The 15,616-nt window shown below is 42.6% G+C and overlaps 1 protein-coding gene across 1 annotated transcript in view; it reads right to left on the bottom strand.

Moving 5' to 3' along the window:
* The window catches only part of LOC124036025 (mediator of RNA polymerase II transcription subunit 27-like), a 108,356-nt gene that overhangs the window by 20,536 nt on the left and 72,204 nt on the right, over window positions 1–15,616 (bottom strand). The window contains exon 5 of the mRNA XM_046350085.1: window positions 2,286–2,393. Within this exon, the coding sequence (XP_046206041.1) occupies window positions 2,286–2,393 (108 nt within the window). The remainder of the gene's footprint in view (window positions 1–2,285; window positions 2,394–15,616) is intronic.

Genomic DNA, 15,616 nt, shown 5'->3' with positions numbered 1-15,616 from the left:
AACATTTTCCAAGGAGCAGATTATCTCTATAAAGTACCTGGTTAGTTGTGGCAGTATATGTAAGAACTTGATTGTAAACACACATGCATGAACACACACACACACACACACACACACACACGCACACAATTGAGTACATCAGACAAACACTGTTGTAGCAGGAGGTTCAAAAGTCTCCCATTCATTGGCTTAATTAACAGTGCTAGTTCTCTGTGGCATTGATGGCCTCCTCATATTCATGTCAGTTCAAAGAGTCCCGGGAGTGAGGGCGATACACCAACACAGAGCCATATTCAAAATGAACGAGGGACTAATGTAGAATCTGACAGACGGGAAATCATAGAGGAAAGCCAATGTCTCCCATCCTTTACAAGCTTTTCATGTGAGAGAGTGATAAAGGAAGCCGTCACATCTAAATGATTCAACAGTGCCAACAGAAAACTGACAATGAGGATTGTAGGTCCAGACCCTGGATTCCATACTCTTACGTTAGCAGCTGGAAACCGTCAGCCCTCTAACAAAACCGCTCGATAGGAGGCTATATGAGGTCACTTTGAAAACCTAGCCCAGAGAGACCCATTCATGGTACCCAGGAAACTCTCAAGAGGACTGAACTCTCCTTGGATGTGTACAGATAATATACAGTGCATTCGGAAAGTATTCAGACCCCCTGACTTTTTCACATTTTGTTACGTTACAGCCTTATTCTAAAATGGATGAAATCTCCCCACCCCCCCTCAATCTACACACAATATCCCATGATGACAGAGCAAAAACTTGTTTGTAGAAATGTTTGCTAATTTATAAATAAAACTGAAACATAACATGTACATAAGTATTCAGACCCTTTACTTAGTGTGATTACAGCATCAGTGCGATTACAGCATCAAGTCTTCTTGCGTATGACACTACAAGCTTGGCACACCTGTATTTGGAGAGTTTCTCTCATTCTTCTCTGCAGATCCTCTCAAGCTCTGTTAGTTTGGATGGGGAGCGTTGCTGCACAGCTATTTTCAGGTCTCTTCAGAGATGTTTGATTCGGTTCAGGTCTGGGCTCTGGCTGGGCCACTCAAGGACATTCAGAAATTTGTCCCAAAGCCACTCCTGCGTTGTCTTGGCTGTGTGCTTAGGGTCGTTGTCCTGTTGGAAGGTAAACCTTTGTTCCAGTCCGAGGTCTTGAGCGCTCTGGAGCAGGTTTCATCATGGATCTCTCTCTGTATTTTGCTCCGTTCATCTTTGCCTCGATTCTTACTAGTCTCACAGTCCCTGCTTCTGGAAAACATCCCCACAGCATGATGCTGCCGCCACGCTTCACCGTAGGGATTGTGCCAGGTTTCCTCTCGACGTGACTCTTGGCATTCAGGCCAAAAAGTTTAATCTTGGTTTCATCAGACCAGAGAATCTTGTTTCTCACGGTCTTTAGGTGTATTTTGACAAACTCCAAGCGGGCTGTCATGTACCTTTTACTGAGAAGTAGCTTCTGTCTGGCTACTCCACAATAAAGGCCTGATTGGTAGAGTGCTGCAGAGATGGTTATCCTTCTGGAAGATTCTCCCATCGCCACAGAGGAACTCTAGAGCTCTGTCAGAGTGACCATCGGGTTCTTGGTTACCTCCCTGACCAAGGCCCTTCTTCCCCGATTGCTTAGTTTGGCCGGGCGGCCAGCTCTAGGAAGAGTCTTGGTGGTTCCAAACTTCTTCCATTTAAGAATGATGTGTTCCTGGGGACCTTCAATGCTGCAGACCTATTTTGGTACCCTTCCGCAGATCTGTGCCTCGACACAATCCTGTCTAGGAGCTGTACGGACAATTCCTTCGACTTCATCGATTGGTCTTTGCTCTGAAATTAACTGTCAACTGTGGGATCTTATATAAACAGGTGTGTGCCTTTCCAAATCATGTCAAATCAATTGCATTTACCACAGGTGGACTCCAATCAAGTTGTAGAAACATCTCAAGGATGATCAATGGAAACAAGATGCACCTCATCTCAATTTCGAGTCTCATAGCAAAGGGTCTGAATACTTGCGCAAATAAGGTATATTTGTTCCTTATTTTTTAGAAATTGTTTTCGCTTTGTTATTATAGGGTATTGTGTGTAGATTGCTGAATAATTGTTTTTATTTAATCCAGGGGTCTGAATACTTTCAGAAGGCACTGTATTCCTCGTATGACGCCTCTTATGTCAAGTAAAAAAAATACTGTACTTGGGGTTGCACCTCACTATCACATGCAGTACTACTTAATCCAGTTGTTTGGGCAAAAACCTCCCATTCAAAGCACTACCTTGCCATCCTCGGAATACACGTTCTCGTTGAATCCTCTCACGATGGTCCGGTCTATGAACAGGCTTCTCATCACCACAATGGTTTTCAGCACTTTCCCCAATGTCACCTAAAGGAAGAGACAGCAGAGAGGAAGAGACAATGACAAATTCAACACGGTTCAGTCTACCACCATGCCAAAGAAATGTGCTTAGCCTTCTCTCCCCTTCTCTTTCCCCTTGAGGCGGTGGTTAACCTACAACCTACAGTGCTCTCCACTGGATGGCCCAATAGGCTTGCTGTACGCAACCTTTCCAGTGAATTAACCTTGGAAAAGAGCAGACACCTCTTTGCATCCGACACGCGCTTGACAAACAGAATTGCTGAGCTGCAGAGTGTGCCTGTGTTAGACATTGACCTTGATCTTTGAAGGATAAGGAAAGCTTACAGAGGGCTTTGACTTGAGGTCTTTGGGTATCTCTGTATAAGAGTAGCGGGATAAGAATGAGACAGTTGAAATCGGCCTCTTTTGGACTTCCCACTGCAAGTACTGGAGATAGGGGGAGAGAGAGAGAGAGAGAGAGAGAGAGAGAGAGAGAGAGAGAGAGAGAGAGAGAGAGAGAGAGAGAGAGAGAGAGAGAGAGAGAGAGAGAGAGAGAGTTGGGGGAGGAAAGGGGGAAGAAGGGGAGCATGATAGGAGAAAAACCCCCTCTTTATTTGTCAAATCTGTTCAAACATCAGCAGCATTCCCAGAACAAAACAGCGGTGCTTATCGCTGCTCTACCCAGCCTGAATTATTAATCCCAGGCAGCGCTCTGGTTCAGTTGGCGAGTGGGCGGGAAACACCGTCCCAGACTGACAGGGAGAGCACAGTGTTTGGGAGGGCTTCAACTCTTTTCATGACTCCACTCAAACATGAGAATGAGATGGTGACTGAGAAACTCTCTCATTGAAACAAGCCAAATCAGTTGGATTCAACGGAAGACTATGACATTGCATGAACTGAGCAACAATGCCTTAGAGAGACAAGAAAGATGTGGCAATGGATGTTACAGGTTACAAAATACACTAAGTACACATCCATTGTTTTCAATAAAAAAACAAAAGTCTTAATACTCAGTGGTAGTTTATTTTACGTACTCTACCATTCAAAAGTTTGGGGTCACTTAGAAATGTCCTCGATTTCTATAAAAACATACAAGAAATGAGTTGCAAAATGAAAAGGAAATATAGTCAAGATGTTGACAAGGTTATAATTAATGATTTTTAATTGAAATAATAATTGTGTCCTTCAAACTTTGCTTTCGTCAAAGAATCCTCCATCTGCAGCAATTACAGCCTTGCCGACCTTTGGCATTCTAGTTGTCAATTTGTTGAGGTAATCTGAAGAGATTTCACCCCATGCTTCCTGAAGCACCTCCCACAAGTTGGATTGGCTTGATGGGAACTTCTTACATACCATATGTTCAAGCTGCTCCCACAACAGCTCAATAGGGTTGAGATCCGGTGACTGTGCTGACCACTCCATTATAGACAGAATACCAGCTGACTGCCTCATCCCTAAATAGTTATTGCATAGTTTGGAGCTGTGCGTTGGGTCATTGTCCTGTTGTAGGAGGAAATTGGCTCCAATTTAAGCGCCGTCCACAGGGTATGGCATGGCTTTGCAAAATGGAGTGATAGCCTTCCTTCTTGAAGATCCTGTTTACCCTGTACAAATCTCCCACTTTACCACCACCAAAGCACCCCCAGACCATCACATCACGTACAATTTAATGAAGCTGCCAGTTGAGGGCCTCCGGGGCCTCCCACTCTTTCTATTCGGGTTACAGCCAGTTTGCTTTGTTCTGTGAAGGGAGTAGTACACAGCGTTGTACGAGATCTTGAGTTTCTTGGCAATTTCTCACATGGAAAAGCCTTCATTTCTCCGAACAAGAACAGACGGACAAGTTTCAGAAGAAAGGACTTTGTTTCTGGCCATTTTGAGCCTGTAATCAAACCCACAAATGCGGATGCTCCAGATACTCAACTCATCTAAAGGCTAGTTTTATTGCTTCTTTAATCAGAATGACAGTTTTCAGCTGTGCTAACATAATTGCAAAAGGGTTTTCTAATGACCAATTAGCCTTTTAAAATGATACAGTTGGATTAGCTAACAACGTGCCAATGGAACACAGGAGTGATGGTTAACAATGTCTACACTGTATTTCTGATTATTTTAATGGACAATGTTTTTGGCTTTTCTTTCAAAAACAAAGACATTTCTAAGTGACCCCAAATTTTTGAACGGTAGTGTATATTACCAGATATTTACCTGTATATTAGGCTATAATCTACAACTAATCTATTTTCTTAAAAATAGTGTAATGTTCACAACTCTAAAGAGTCTTCATCAGGCTTCCTAAGCTGAGAACATTGTGTAGAGGATGTCTATGTGAGCTGATATGGTATACCTACAGCCTAGTCTGAGTACACAGTTCAAGGAAAATGCATGTTTTTAGACAAATAAAACATTTTCACAAAATTTGTGTAGCATTCTCTGTAAATGGTCTTCATTAGGCTCCACTAAACTGAGAACATTGTGTAGAAATGGTTTTGATGGTAGGCCTACATGTTAATTATACAGTAATGGGCTAACCAATGTATTACTTATTTGTTTCTTTGGTACAATTTACCAATTGTGTTGAATTCTAGCCTATCCATTTGTTGCCATATAATTTCCCGATAATATCGGACATTGTGGAAAGAGTACCGGAAAATGAAGTGTTACCAAGACATCTGCAATGGCTAAAAGTTGACCAGTTATATGTTTTTCTAGCTCTAAATCCTATGAAAGCTGACCAGAGTTTCAGTTCATGGCCGAATAGTAAGAGGTTTGGTATTTGAATTTGTGCGGTGAGGAAAACCCCCAGCATTGTCTAAAACTTCAAAAGCATTTGACTTGACGGATTGTTCTACACGCCAAAATAAGAAACAAAAGGACACTTTTTAAGTCCGATGACAGAGAATCTAACGATCCTCCATGCATAAATGAATAAATCCATTAATGAGGAAAATATCACCATTGAATAGTATTTGTTTCCCCGCAGAAGACGGCTGGTTAGATGGCCTAAGAGGCTTCTGTAAAAGGCTTGTCATTTCCAGAGCTCTTTAAGCCTGCTAATTGGAGAGGTGATCGACAAACTCATTTCGAGGAGTGCCTGAACACATCGAGTGCAGTTTAGAGAGGAGAGAAACGTCCTCCTGTTTAGTGTGTTAGCACAGACAAGTAAAAGACAGTGACGGTTACCAAACAGTACGAGGCTGACTAAGAAAGCCGACTTTGGCTGGCCATTCAGGAAGACTATCTCTTCTAGTCAGGTTAAACTGTCGATCAACCCAGAACCACTACTAAGAGCAGTGCACACAAAGACCTGTCTCTCCAAAAGACCTTCAGAGAGATGACACCAAAATACACTTTGAACACTTTGAATAGTGCAGACCTGCACGGCCCTTTTAAACTCAACAGAGGAGTGAGGATTAGACGTGATTAAACATGTCAAGAAAACCCATCCGCATCCAATCATATTTCATTAGGGTACCTCAGCAACACACATTTCCCCTTCTTTAGCGGTTGGGCTTATTAAATTCAGGGGTGTCAGGTAGGCTCAAAAGGCTGCCATGTCTCTCCGGCGACCAGCTCGCTCCTCAGCAAGACAGGTGCTCAAAGGGAGAATCCATTACTGACGACAGGCCTTTTATAGAGGCGGGCCCTAGTTCTCTGCTCAGGCCTGGCCAGGCCCTGAGGCTCATCCACAATGACTGACTGACTGACTAACTAAAGCACACCGGACAGGCTTCCATCTCTCATGCCTGATAAACAGTCACCAATCTCTTCAGCTACAACAAATCCAAATCAATTCTCTCTTCTCTTGGTAGCCTTTTTTGTATTTCTCTATTAGGCCTATCCCGCAAAAAAAGATGGTAACTGACAAAGTTTTGGTCAGATGATTTTGTAACTCACAAGTCAATAAGAAGCTAAGAATAACATTTAATTCCATCAACACTTCAATTAATAGACCCAGTACGGACTGTACGTCGGGAGAATGGGAGACCAAGGGCAATTGTAAAACCTTCAATTTCTCCAAACAGAAACAAATTAGAGTGATTCAACTCACCCAATACATGCCCATTTAGGTTCCCCCTGCTTGAAATGTTTCAGCCAAATGTATCACTATTTTCTAGTTTTATGGGCAAAAGTCATTTTTTCCACTTGCTGTATATTTTTTATACTGTCCTGACCATTAATGTCCAAGAATTCTAATTAGCATAATTATATCATTAAATAATTTACACCCCTTGACTTTTTCCACATTTTGTCGTTACAGCCTGATTTCAAAATGGATAAAAATGTGATTTTTGGTCACTGGTCTACACACACAACAGCCCATAATGTCAAAGTGGAATGATGTTTTTCTAAATATTTACAAATTAATACAAAATGAAAAGCTGAAATGTCTTGAGTCAATAAGTATTCAACCCCTTTGTTATAGCAAGTCTAAATGTGTTCAGGAGTACAAATTTGCTTAACAAGACAAATTGGATGTAATTATCATTTTTTGTCAATGATTTAAACAAAATACTCTGTCAAAATGTAAGAGAAATTCTAACATTTGTAATAAAAATGTAAAAAATAATAATATATATAACACTAATATATATTGATTAGATAAGTATTCCAACCCTGATTCAATACTTTGTAGAAGCACCTTTGGCAGCAATTACAGATGTGAGTCTTTCTGGGTAAGTTGCTAAGAGCTGTCCACACCTGGGTTCTGCAACAATTAGACTGTTATTATTTTCAAAATTCTTCTTTGTAGTGACTGGGTCTATTGATACACCATCCAAAGCCTAGTTAATAACTTCACCATGCTCCAAGGGACATTCAATGTTAGCTTTTGCTTAATTTTAGATTATTTTTTAAATATTTTTTATCTACCAATTGGTGCCCTTTTTTGCCAGGCATTGGAAAACCTCCCTGGTCTTTCTGGCTGAATCTGTGTTTGAAATTCACTGCTCGACTGGGGGACCTTACAAATAATTTTATGTGTGGGGTACAGAGATTAAGAAGTCATTCAAAAATCATGTTTAAACACTATTACTGCACATAGAATGAGTCCATGCAACTTATGTGACTTGTTAAGTACATTTTTACTCCTGAATTTACTTAGGCTTGCCATAACAAAGGGAATAAATACTTAATTGATTCAACATTATTTTTAAAAATTCATTTGTAAAAAAAACAATTCCACTTTACATTATGGGGTATTGTTTCTGGGCTAGTGACAAAAATTCTCAATTGAATCCATTTTAAATGTAGACTGTGTGACAACAAAATGTGGAAAAAGTCAAGAGGTGTGCATACTTTCTGAAGGCACTGTATGTCTATGAAGTTAAACTCACTTAACTTAAAAGAATGTTAAATTATTAAACATTTAAGTGAGGTTATTTGGTTTATTGGTCAGGAGTTACATTTGACCGCAGCTACTGTTACAACTAAAATCCAATGGTCATATCTACAGAACTAAAGATGGTACAAATGGTTAGGAGACAGATGTAAGTTTCTTATATCAAAAAATGACTGGCCTAGTTCAAGTGGCGTCTGAGCAATAGCGTAAAAGACAAGAAAAATACAATTGTCCCCAGTCTCCCGTACACACTGATGCGGTGCAGCTAAAACAAACATAGTTCCTGTTTTCCAGGTTATGAGCGAATCAAGTTTCTAATCCTAAACAGATAAAATGTCTTAAATCGAGTTGATTGTAACGGTACTGTAAATGGTTCTGTAAACAACTGAAATCACCAGGGTTTTCTTTTCCAAGGTGGATGGACATCAACTACAGTCGTGGCCAAAAGTTTTGAGAACTACACAAATATACATTTTCACAAAGTCTGCTGCTTCAGTGTCTTTATATATTTTTGTCAGAATACTGAAGTATAATTGCAGGCATTTCATAAGTGTCAAAAGATTTTTATTGACAATTACATGAAATTGATGCAAAGAGTCAATATTTGCAGTGTTGACCCTTCTTTTTCAAGACCTCAGCAATCCGCCCTGGCATGCTGTCAATTAACTTCTGGGCCACATCCTGACTGATGGCTGCCCATTCTTGCATAATCAATGTATGGAGTTTGTCAGAATTTGTGGGTTTTTGTTTGTCCACCCGCCTCTTGAGGATTGACCACAAGTTCTCAATGGGGATTAAAGTCTTGGGAGTTTACTGGCCATGGACCCAATATATCAATGTTTTGTTCCCCGAGCCACTTAGTTATCACTTTTGCCTAATGGCAAGGTGCTCCATCATGCTGGAAAATGCATTTTTCGTCACCAAACTGTTTCGGGATGGTTGGGAGAAGTTTCTCTCGGAGGATGTGTTCTTGTGAGTGAGCCCACTCCCTTGGCTGAGAAGCAACCCCACACATGAATGGTCTCAGGATGCTTTACTGTTGGCATGACACAGGACTGATGGTAGCGCTCACCTCGTCTTCTACGGACAAGCTTTTTTCCAGATGCCCCAGACAATCAGAAAGGGGATTCATCAGAGAAAATGACTTTACCCCAGTCCTCAGCAGTCCAATCCCCGTACCTTTTGCAGAATACCAGTCTGTCCCTGATGTTTTTTCTGGAGAGAAGTGGCTTCTTTGCTGCCCTTCTTGACACCAGGCCATCCTCCAAAGGTCTTCACCTCACTGTGCATGCAGATGCATTCACACCTGCCTGCTGCCATTCCTGAGCAAGCTCTGTACTGGTGGTGCCCCGATCCTGCACCTGAATCAACTTTAGGAGACAGCAATTATGGACAATTAACTCCATAATATCGACCGAAACATGGCAATCGTTGTTTGAATCAATCCTCAAGGTGTTTTGTCAAATATCTCTTCATTGATATGCCGTTCGTGGAAGCATGTTTTTTCTCAGAATCCCATGGAAAAATACCAGCAGCTGAGTTTTGCGCACCAATTTCCATGCAGGACACCGTGCGGACACTTGGCAAATGTAGTCTATTATGGTCAATCTTCCAATGATATGCCTGCAAATACGTCACAATGCTCCAGACCCCTTGGGGAAACGATAGAAAGGGTAGGCTCATTCCTGTCACATTCACAGCCATATAAGGAGATAATGAAAAACGTAGCCTCAGAAATCCTGTTCATTTCCTGGTTGCAGAAACATCTTGGTTTTGCTTGAAGCTTTTGTTCTAGGGCACTCACAGTGAAAATCTTTGCAGTTCTGGAAACATCAGAGTGTTTTCTTTCCAAAGCTATCAATTCCATGCATAGTCGAGCATCTTTTCGTGACAAAATATTGCGCTTAAAACGGGCACGTCTTTTTATCCAAAAATGAAATACTGCCCCTAGAGTCTGAAGAGGTTAACGTTGCATTATGGTAATGAGCTTGAGGCTGTAGTCACGATACCGGATCCGGGATGGCTCGGCGCAAGAGGTTAACTGAGGAGTGGCTTCCATCTGGCCACTCTCATAAAGCCCTGATTGGTGGAGTGCTGCAGAGATGGTTGTCCTTCTGGAAAGTTCTACCATCTCCACAGAGAAACTCTGGAGCTCTGTCAGAGTGACCATTGGGTTCTTGGTCACCTCCCTGGCCAAGGCCCTTCTCCCCTGACTGCTCAGCTTGGCAGCCAATTATAGTCTTGGTGGTTCCAATCTTCTTCCATTTAAGAATGATGGAGGCCACTGTGTTCTTTGGGACCTTCAATCCCGCCGAAATTTTTCCAGAACTGTGCCTCGACACAATCCTGTCTTGGAGCTGTACGGACAATTCCTTGAACCTCATGGCTTGTTTTTTTTTCTCTGACACGCATTGTCAACTGTGGGACCTTATATAGAAAGGTGTGTGCCTTTCCATGTCCAATCAAATGAATTTACCACAGGTGGACTCCAATCAAGTTGTAGAAACATCTCAAGGATGATCCAAGAAGGCGTAGCAGTCGGACGTGTGTTTTGTCTTGTCCGATGTAAATATAATTTTCCTCGTATATATTTTGTATATATTTTAAATCTCACTTTCCATCACTTTCCATCTACGGACTGAATATACTCTCCTGCAAAGCCGCCTCACCCAATGTGGTTACGGATCTGCTATTTTTATACTTTAGAATCAGAACTCCCATCAGAAGCTAGCCAGCTAACTAGCTACTAGTCAGTTAGCCACTGCTAGCAGTCTTCACCGTTAACTTGGACAACAGCCAGCCTCAGCTTGGTCAATACCTGCCAGTCAGCACTTTGAGATATCAACCCAGAACATATCGGACTGCTTTTTCTCTACCACATCTCCGGTTTCCTACCGCAAGCTCTGAACCTTTACACTGGATCATCGCAGCGAGCTAGCTGAAATCGGAGTGGCTACTCCTGGCCAACGGCTCTGTCCCAAGGCAAGCACCAGTTAGCCTTGATTTAGCCTCGAGCTAGGCCCATCTTCTGGCTAGCCGAATAGGTCCACCGGCTACAATACCTCTTTTGCCATTGGGCCTGGACCCTTTGCTTGAATCTATTCTTCCACGCCCAGTGTGTTCCAAACACACTAGACGACCAGTTCTTATAGCCTTTAGCCGTACAGTTATCCTACTCCTCCTCTGTTCCTCTGGTGATGTAGAGCTTAACCCATGCCCTGCAGCCTCTAGCACCACTCCCATTCCACAGGCGCAAAATTGTTGCAACCCCTATTACTAGCCTGTTCAACCTCGTCTGAGATTCCCAACAATTGGAAAGCTGCCGCGGTCATCTAGCTCTTCAAAGGGGGAGACACTCTAGACCCAAACTGTTATAGACCTATATCCATCCAGCCCTGCCTTTCTAAAAATCTTCGAAAGCCATGTTAACAAACAGATCGCCAACCGTTTTGAATCCCACCGTACCTTTCTCCACTACGCAATCTGGTTTCTGAGCAGGTCACGAGTGCACCTCAGCACGGTCCTAAACGATATCATAACTTGATAGGTGATTGAATGATTAGACTATTCCGCCCTGAAACATATAATTGTATGGAATTGATTAGAATATAAAATCATAATCAATAAATGTGTAGTCCTAGTCAGAATTAAGATAAAGACAATATGTCTTTATGGTATTATAAACACAGACTGTCTGAGCTTGGTGCCGACCTGACTAGAGATTGGGAGAGAACAGGGAGTACGTGTCAAGAACATGGTCATAATGCTCTGGCGGCTGGGTGGCAGGACATGTGTGTGCGTCTGTTTGTGTGTGTGTGTGTGTGTGTGTGTGTGTGTGTGTGTGTGTGTGTGTGTGTGTGTGTGTGTGTGTGTGTGTGTGTGTGTGTGTGTGTGTGTGTGTGTGTGTGTGTGTGTGTGTGTGTGTGTGTGTGTGTGTGTGTGTAGGTATGGCTGTGTGAATGTGTGGGCGTGAGAAGTCAGTATAAAATTAATTGTTTTGTATTCTTGACTTTAGAACATTCTCTGAATAAACTGTACTAACCTTTTGTATAAGCTGAGTCTTTTACTAATTATTATTATACCCATGGTCTTACAAACCTCAGGAATTGGTCAGAGCTATTGATTGATTGTTATTATCATTGGGATTGGAAATTCTCTTATAAATTGGTCCTTCGAGCCGGATTTCAATACCGGTTTTCTGTCGTCCCATGGGAGCGCCGAAAACCGTGCACGGACGGATCAGACATCCGTAAGTTAAAGACCTGACCTCTGGAAATTGAGGTTCCATTACAGGCCGGTGGCAAACTGGTACATGACAGAAAACGGTGACAAAACGCAACCAACATTGAATTCTCAGCTGCAAGATAAGGTTGGTGATCTTTATTCATTAGTTTGGGGTTAAATTCTAAACTTACAAAAAATTAGAGCAAGATAAATGTGAGGAAAGATTTTTATCTGTAAAACTAACAGTAAGTAAGATTGGTATCGGGTATACCGTCCATATAATCTAATGTATAGAAAGTTTATGACAAAGGTATCTATGTTAGTGTTGGCGGCACTGGGTCACAGATCTAATTAAGAAATTTCGAAGTACAGTATCTAACAGTAAGACCTAAAAGTAAAACTGGTTGTAGTACGGTATCTAACAGTAAGACCTAAAAGTAAAACTGGTTGAAGTACAGTAGCCGGAAAACGTAATATAGAAGGCGAAATAAAGTAAAGTAAGATCGATTGAGGGAACAGGTGCGCAATGACCCGAGGTACATGTGCACTACCATAAATAAAAATAGCTTAATAATTGAGGTCTGTGAGGAATGGCCGAAAGGTTATTTGAGGGATGGCCGAGAGGTTATTAGCAAGGGATATAAATAGATATGTGAGATAGGACGGTAATTCTATGCAAACAAATAACTTGACTGGTCAATTAACAAGAGTGAATTGACCATAGATCCGATTCAAAAGACAATGCTGAAATAAAGTCCAAAACGGAGAAGAGGCGAGAGATTTAAATTAAACGAAACGCGGTAATCTAATTATAGATCCAAAATGAATGGATTTGAATCAAATGAAATAAGATAGACTAATCATAGACCCAAATGAATAGTTAGAATCAGGTTAAAATTGGAAGTAAAGGTTCTAAGGCATGTGGAGAACCCATGGGTGATGAACGATATATGAAGGTTAAGAGATAGCAAAATACACATTGAGTGTGAGCCCACACATAGGGAGTAATTTTAAAAGCACACACATAGAATAAGGAGATAAATACACTGCTCAAAAAAATAAGGGGAACACCTAAACAACACAATGTAACTCCAAGTCAATCACACTTCTGTGAAATCAAACTGTCCACTTAGGAGGCAACACTGATTGACAATAAATTTCACATGCTGTTGTGCAAATAGAATAGACAACAGGTGGAAATTATAGGCAATTAGCAAGACACCCCAATAAAGGAGTGGTTCTGCAGGTGGGGACCACAGAACACTTCTCAGTTCCTATGCTTCCTGGCTGATGTTTTGGTCACTTTTGAATGCTAGCGGTGTTTTCACTCTAGTGGTAGCATGAGACGGAGTCTACAACCCACACAAGTGGCTCAGGTAGTGAAGCTCATCCAGGATGGCACATCAATGCGAGCTGTGGCAAGGTTTGCTAAGTCTGTCAGCGTAGTGTCCAGAGCATGGAGGTGCTACCAGGAGACAGGCCAGTACATCAGGAGACGTGGAGGAGGCCGTAGGAGGGCAACAGCACAGCAGCAGGACCGCTACCTCCGCCTTTGTGCAAGGAGGAGCAGGAGGAGCACTGCCAGAGCCCTGCAAAATGACCTCCAGCAGGCCACAAATGTGCATGAGTCTGCTCAAATGGTCAGAAACAGACTCCCTGAGGGTGGTAATGAGGGCCCGACATCCACAGGTGGGGGTTGTGCTTACAGCCCAACACCGTGCAGGACGTTTGGCATTTGCCAGAGAACACCAAGATTGGCAAATTCGCCATTGGCGCCCTGTGCTCTTCACAGATAAAAACAGGTTCACACTGAGCACATGTGACAGACGTGACAGAGTCTGGAGACGCCGTGGAGAACGTTCTGCTGCCTGCAACATCCTCCAGCATGACCGGTTTGGTGGTGAGTCAGTCATGGTTTGGGGTGACATTTCTTTGGAGGGCCGCACAGCCATCCATGTGCTCGCCAGAGGTAGCCTGACTGCCATTAGGTACCGAGATGAGATCCTCAGACCCCTTGTGAGAGCATATGTTGGTGCGGTTGGCCCTGGGTTCCTCCTAATGTAAGATAATGCTAGACCTTATGTGGCTGGAGTGTGTCAGCATTTCCTGCAAGAAGAAGGCATTGATGCTATGGACTGGCCCGCCCGTACCCCAGACCTGAATCCAATTGAGCACATCTGGGACATCATGCCTCGCACCACAGACCGTCCAGGAGTTGGCGGATGCTTTTGACCAGGTCTGGAAGGAGATCCCTCAGGAGACCATCCGCCACCTCATCAGGAGCAGGCCCAGGCATTGTAGGGAGGTCATACAGGCCTGGGCCTGCTCCTGGTCATATTTTGACTTGTTTTAAGGACATTACATCAAAGTTGGATCAGCCTGTAGTGTGGTTTTCCACTTTAATTTTGAGTGTGACTCCAAATCCAGACCTTCATGGGTTGATAAATTTGATTGATAATTGATAATTTGATAATTGATCATTTTTGTGTGATTTTGTTGTCAGCACATTCAACTATGTAAAGAAAAAAATATTTAATAAGAATATTTCATTCATTCAGATCTAGGATGTGTTATTTTAGTGTTCCCTTTATTTTTTTGAGCAGTGTATATCTATCAGTCAGAAGTGGAGTGGAGTTTATCATAAATGTCATTGATAAAAGACAGTACTGTGTAGCCGTCTTCATCGACCTGGCCAAGGCTTTCAACTCTGTCAATCACCGCATTATCGGTCAAACTCAATAGCCTTAGTTTCTCAAATGACTGCCTCGCCTGGTTCACCAACTTCTTCTCAGAATTCAGTGTGTCAAATTGGAGGGCCTGTTGTCCGGACCTCAGGCAGTCTCTATGGGGGTGCCACAGGGTTAAATTCTCGGGCCGTCTCTTTTCTCTGTTTATATCAATGATGTCGCTCTTGCTGCTGGTGACTCTCTGATCCACCTCTATGCAGACGACACCATTCTATATACTTCTGGCCCTTCTTTGGACACTTAACAAACTTCCAAACAAGCTTCAATGCCATACAACACTCCTTCCGTGGCCTCCAACTGCTTCTAAATGCTAGTAAAACTAAATGCATGCTCTTCAACCGATTGCTGCCCGCATCAGCCCGCCCGACTAGCATCACTACTCTGGACGGTTCCGACCTAGAATATGTGGACAACTACAAATATCTAGGTGTCTGGTTAGACTGTAAACTCTCCTTCCAGACTCACATTAAGCATCTCCAATCCAAAATTAAATCTAGAATCAACTTCATATAGCGCAACAAAGCATCCTTCACTCATGCTGCCAAACATACCCTCATAAAACTGACCATCCTACTGATCCTCGACTTCGGTGATGTCATTTATAAAATAGTCTCCAACACTCTACTCAGCAAAATGGATGTAGTCTATCACAGTGCCATCCGTTTTGTCACCAAAGCCCCATATACTTCCCACCACTGCGACCTGCATGCTCTCATTGGCTGGCCCTCGATACATATTCGTCTGCAAACCCACTGGCTCCAGGTCATCTACAAGTCTTTGCTAGGTAAAGCCCCGCCTTATCTCAGCTCACTGGTCACCATAGCAACACCCACCAGTAGTACGCACTCCGGCAGGTCTATTTCACTGGTCATCCCCAAAGTCAACACTTCCTTTGGCCGCCTTTCCTTCCAGTTCTCTGCTGCCAATGACTGGAA

The sequence above is a fragment of the Oncorhynchus gorbuscha genome, linkage group LG05 (assembly GCF_021184085.1).
Source record: "Oncorhynchus gorbuscha isolate QuinsamMale2020 ecotype Even-year linkage group LG05, OgorEven_v1.0, whole genome shotgun sequence".
Classification (NCBI taxonomy): Eukaryota; Metazoa; Chordata; class Actinopteri; order Salmoniformes; family Salmonidae; genus Oncorhynchus; species Oncorhynchus gorbuscha.
The sequence above is the reverse complement of the archived record's forward strand: the minus strand, read 5'-3'. Positions and strand labels throughout refer to the sequence as shown.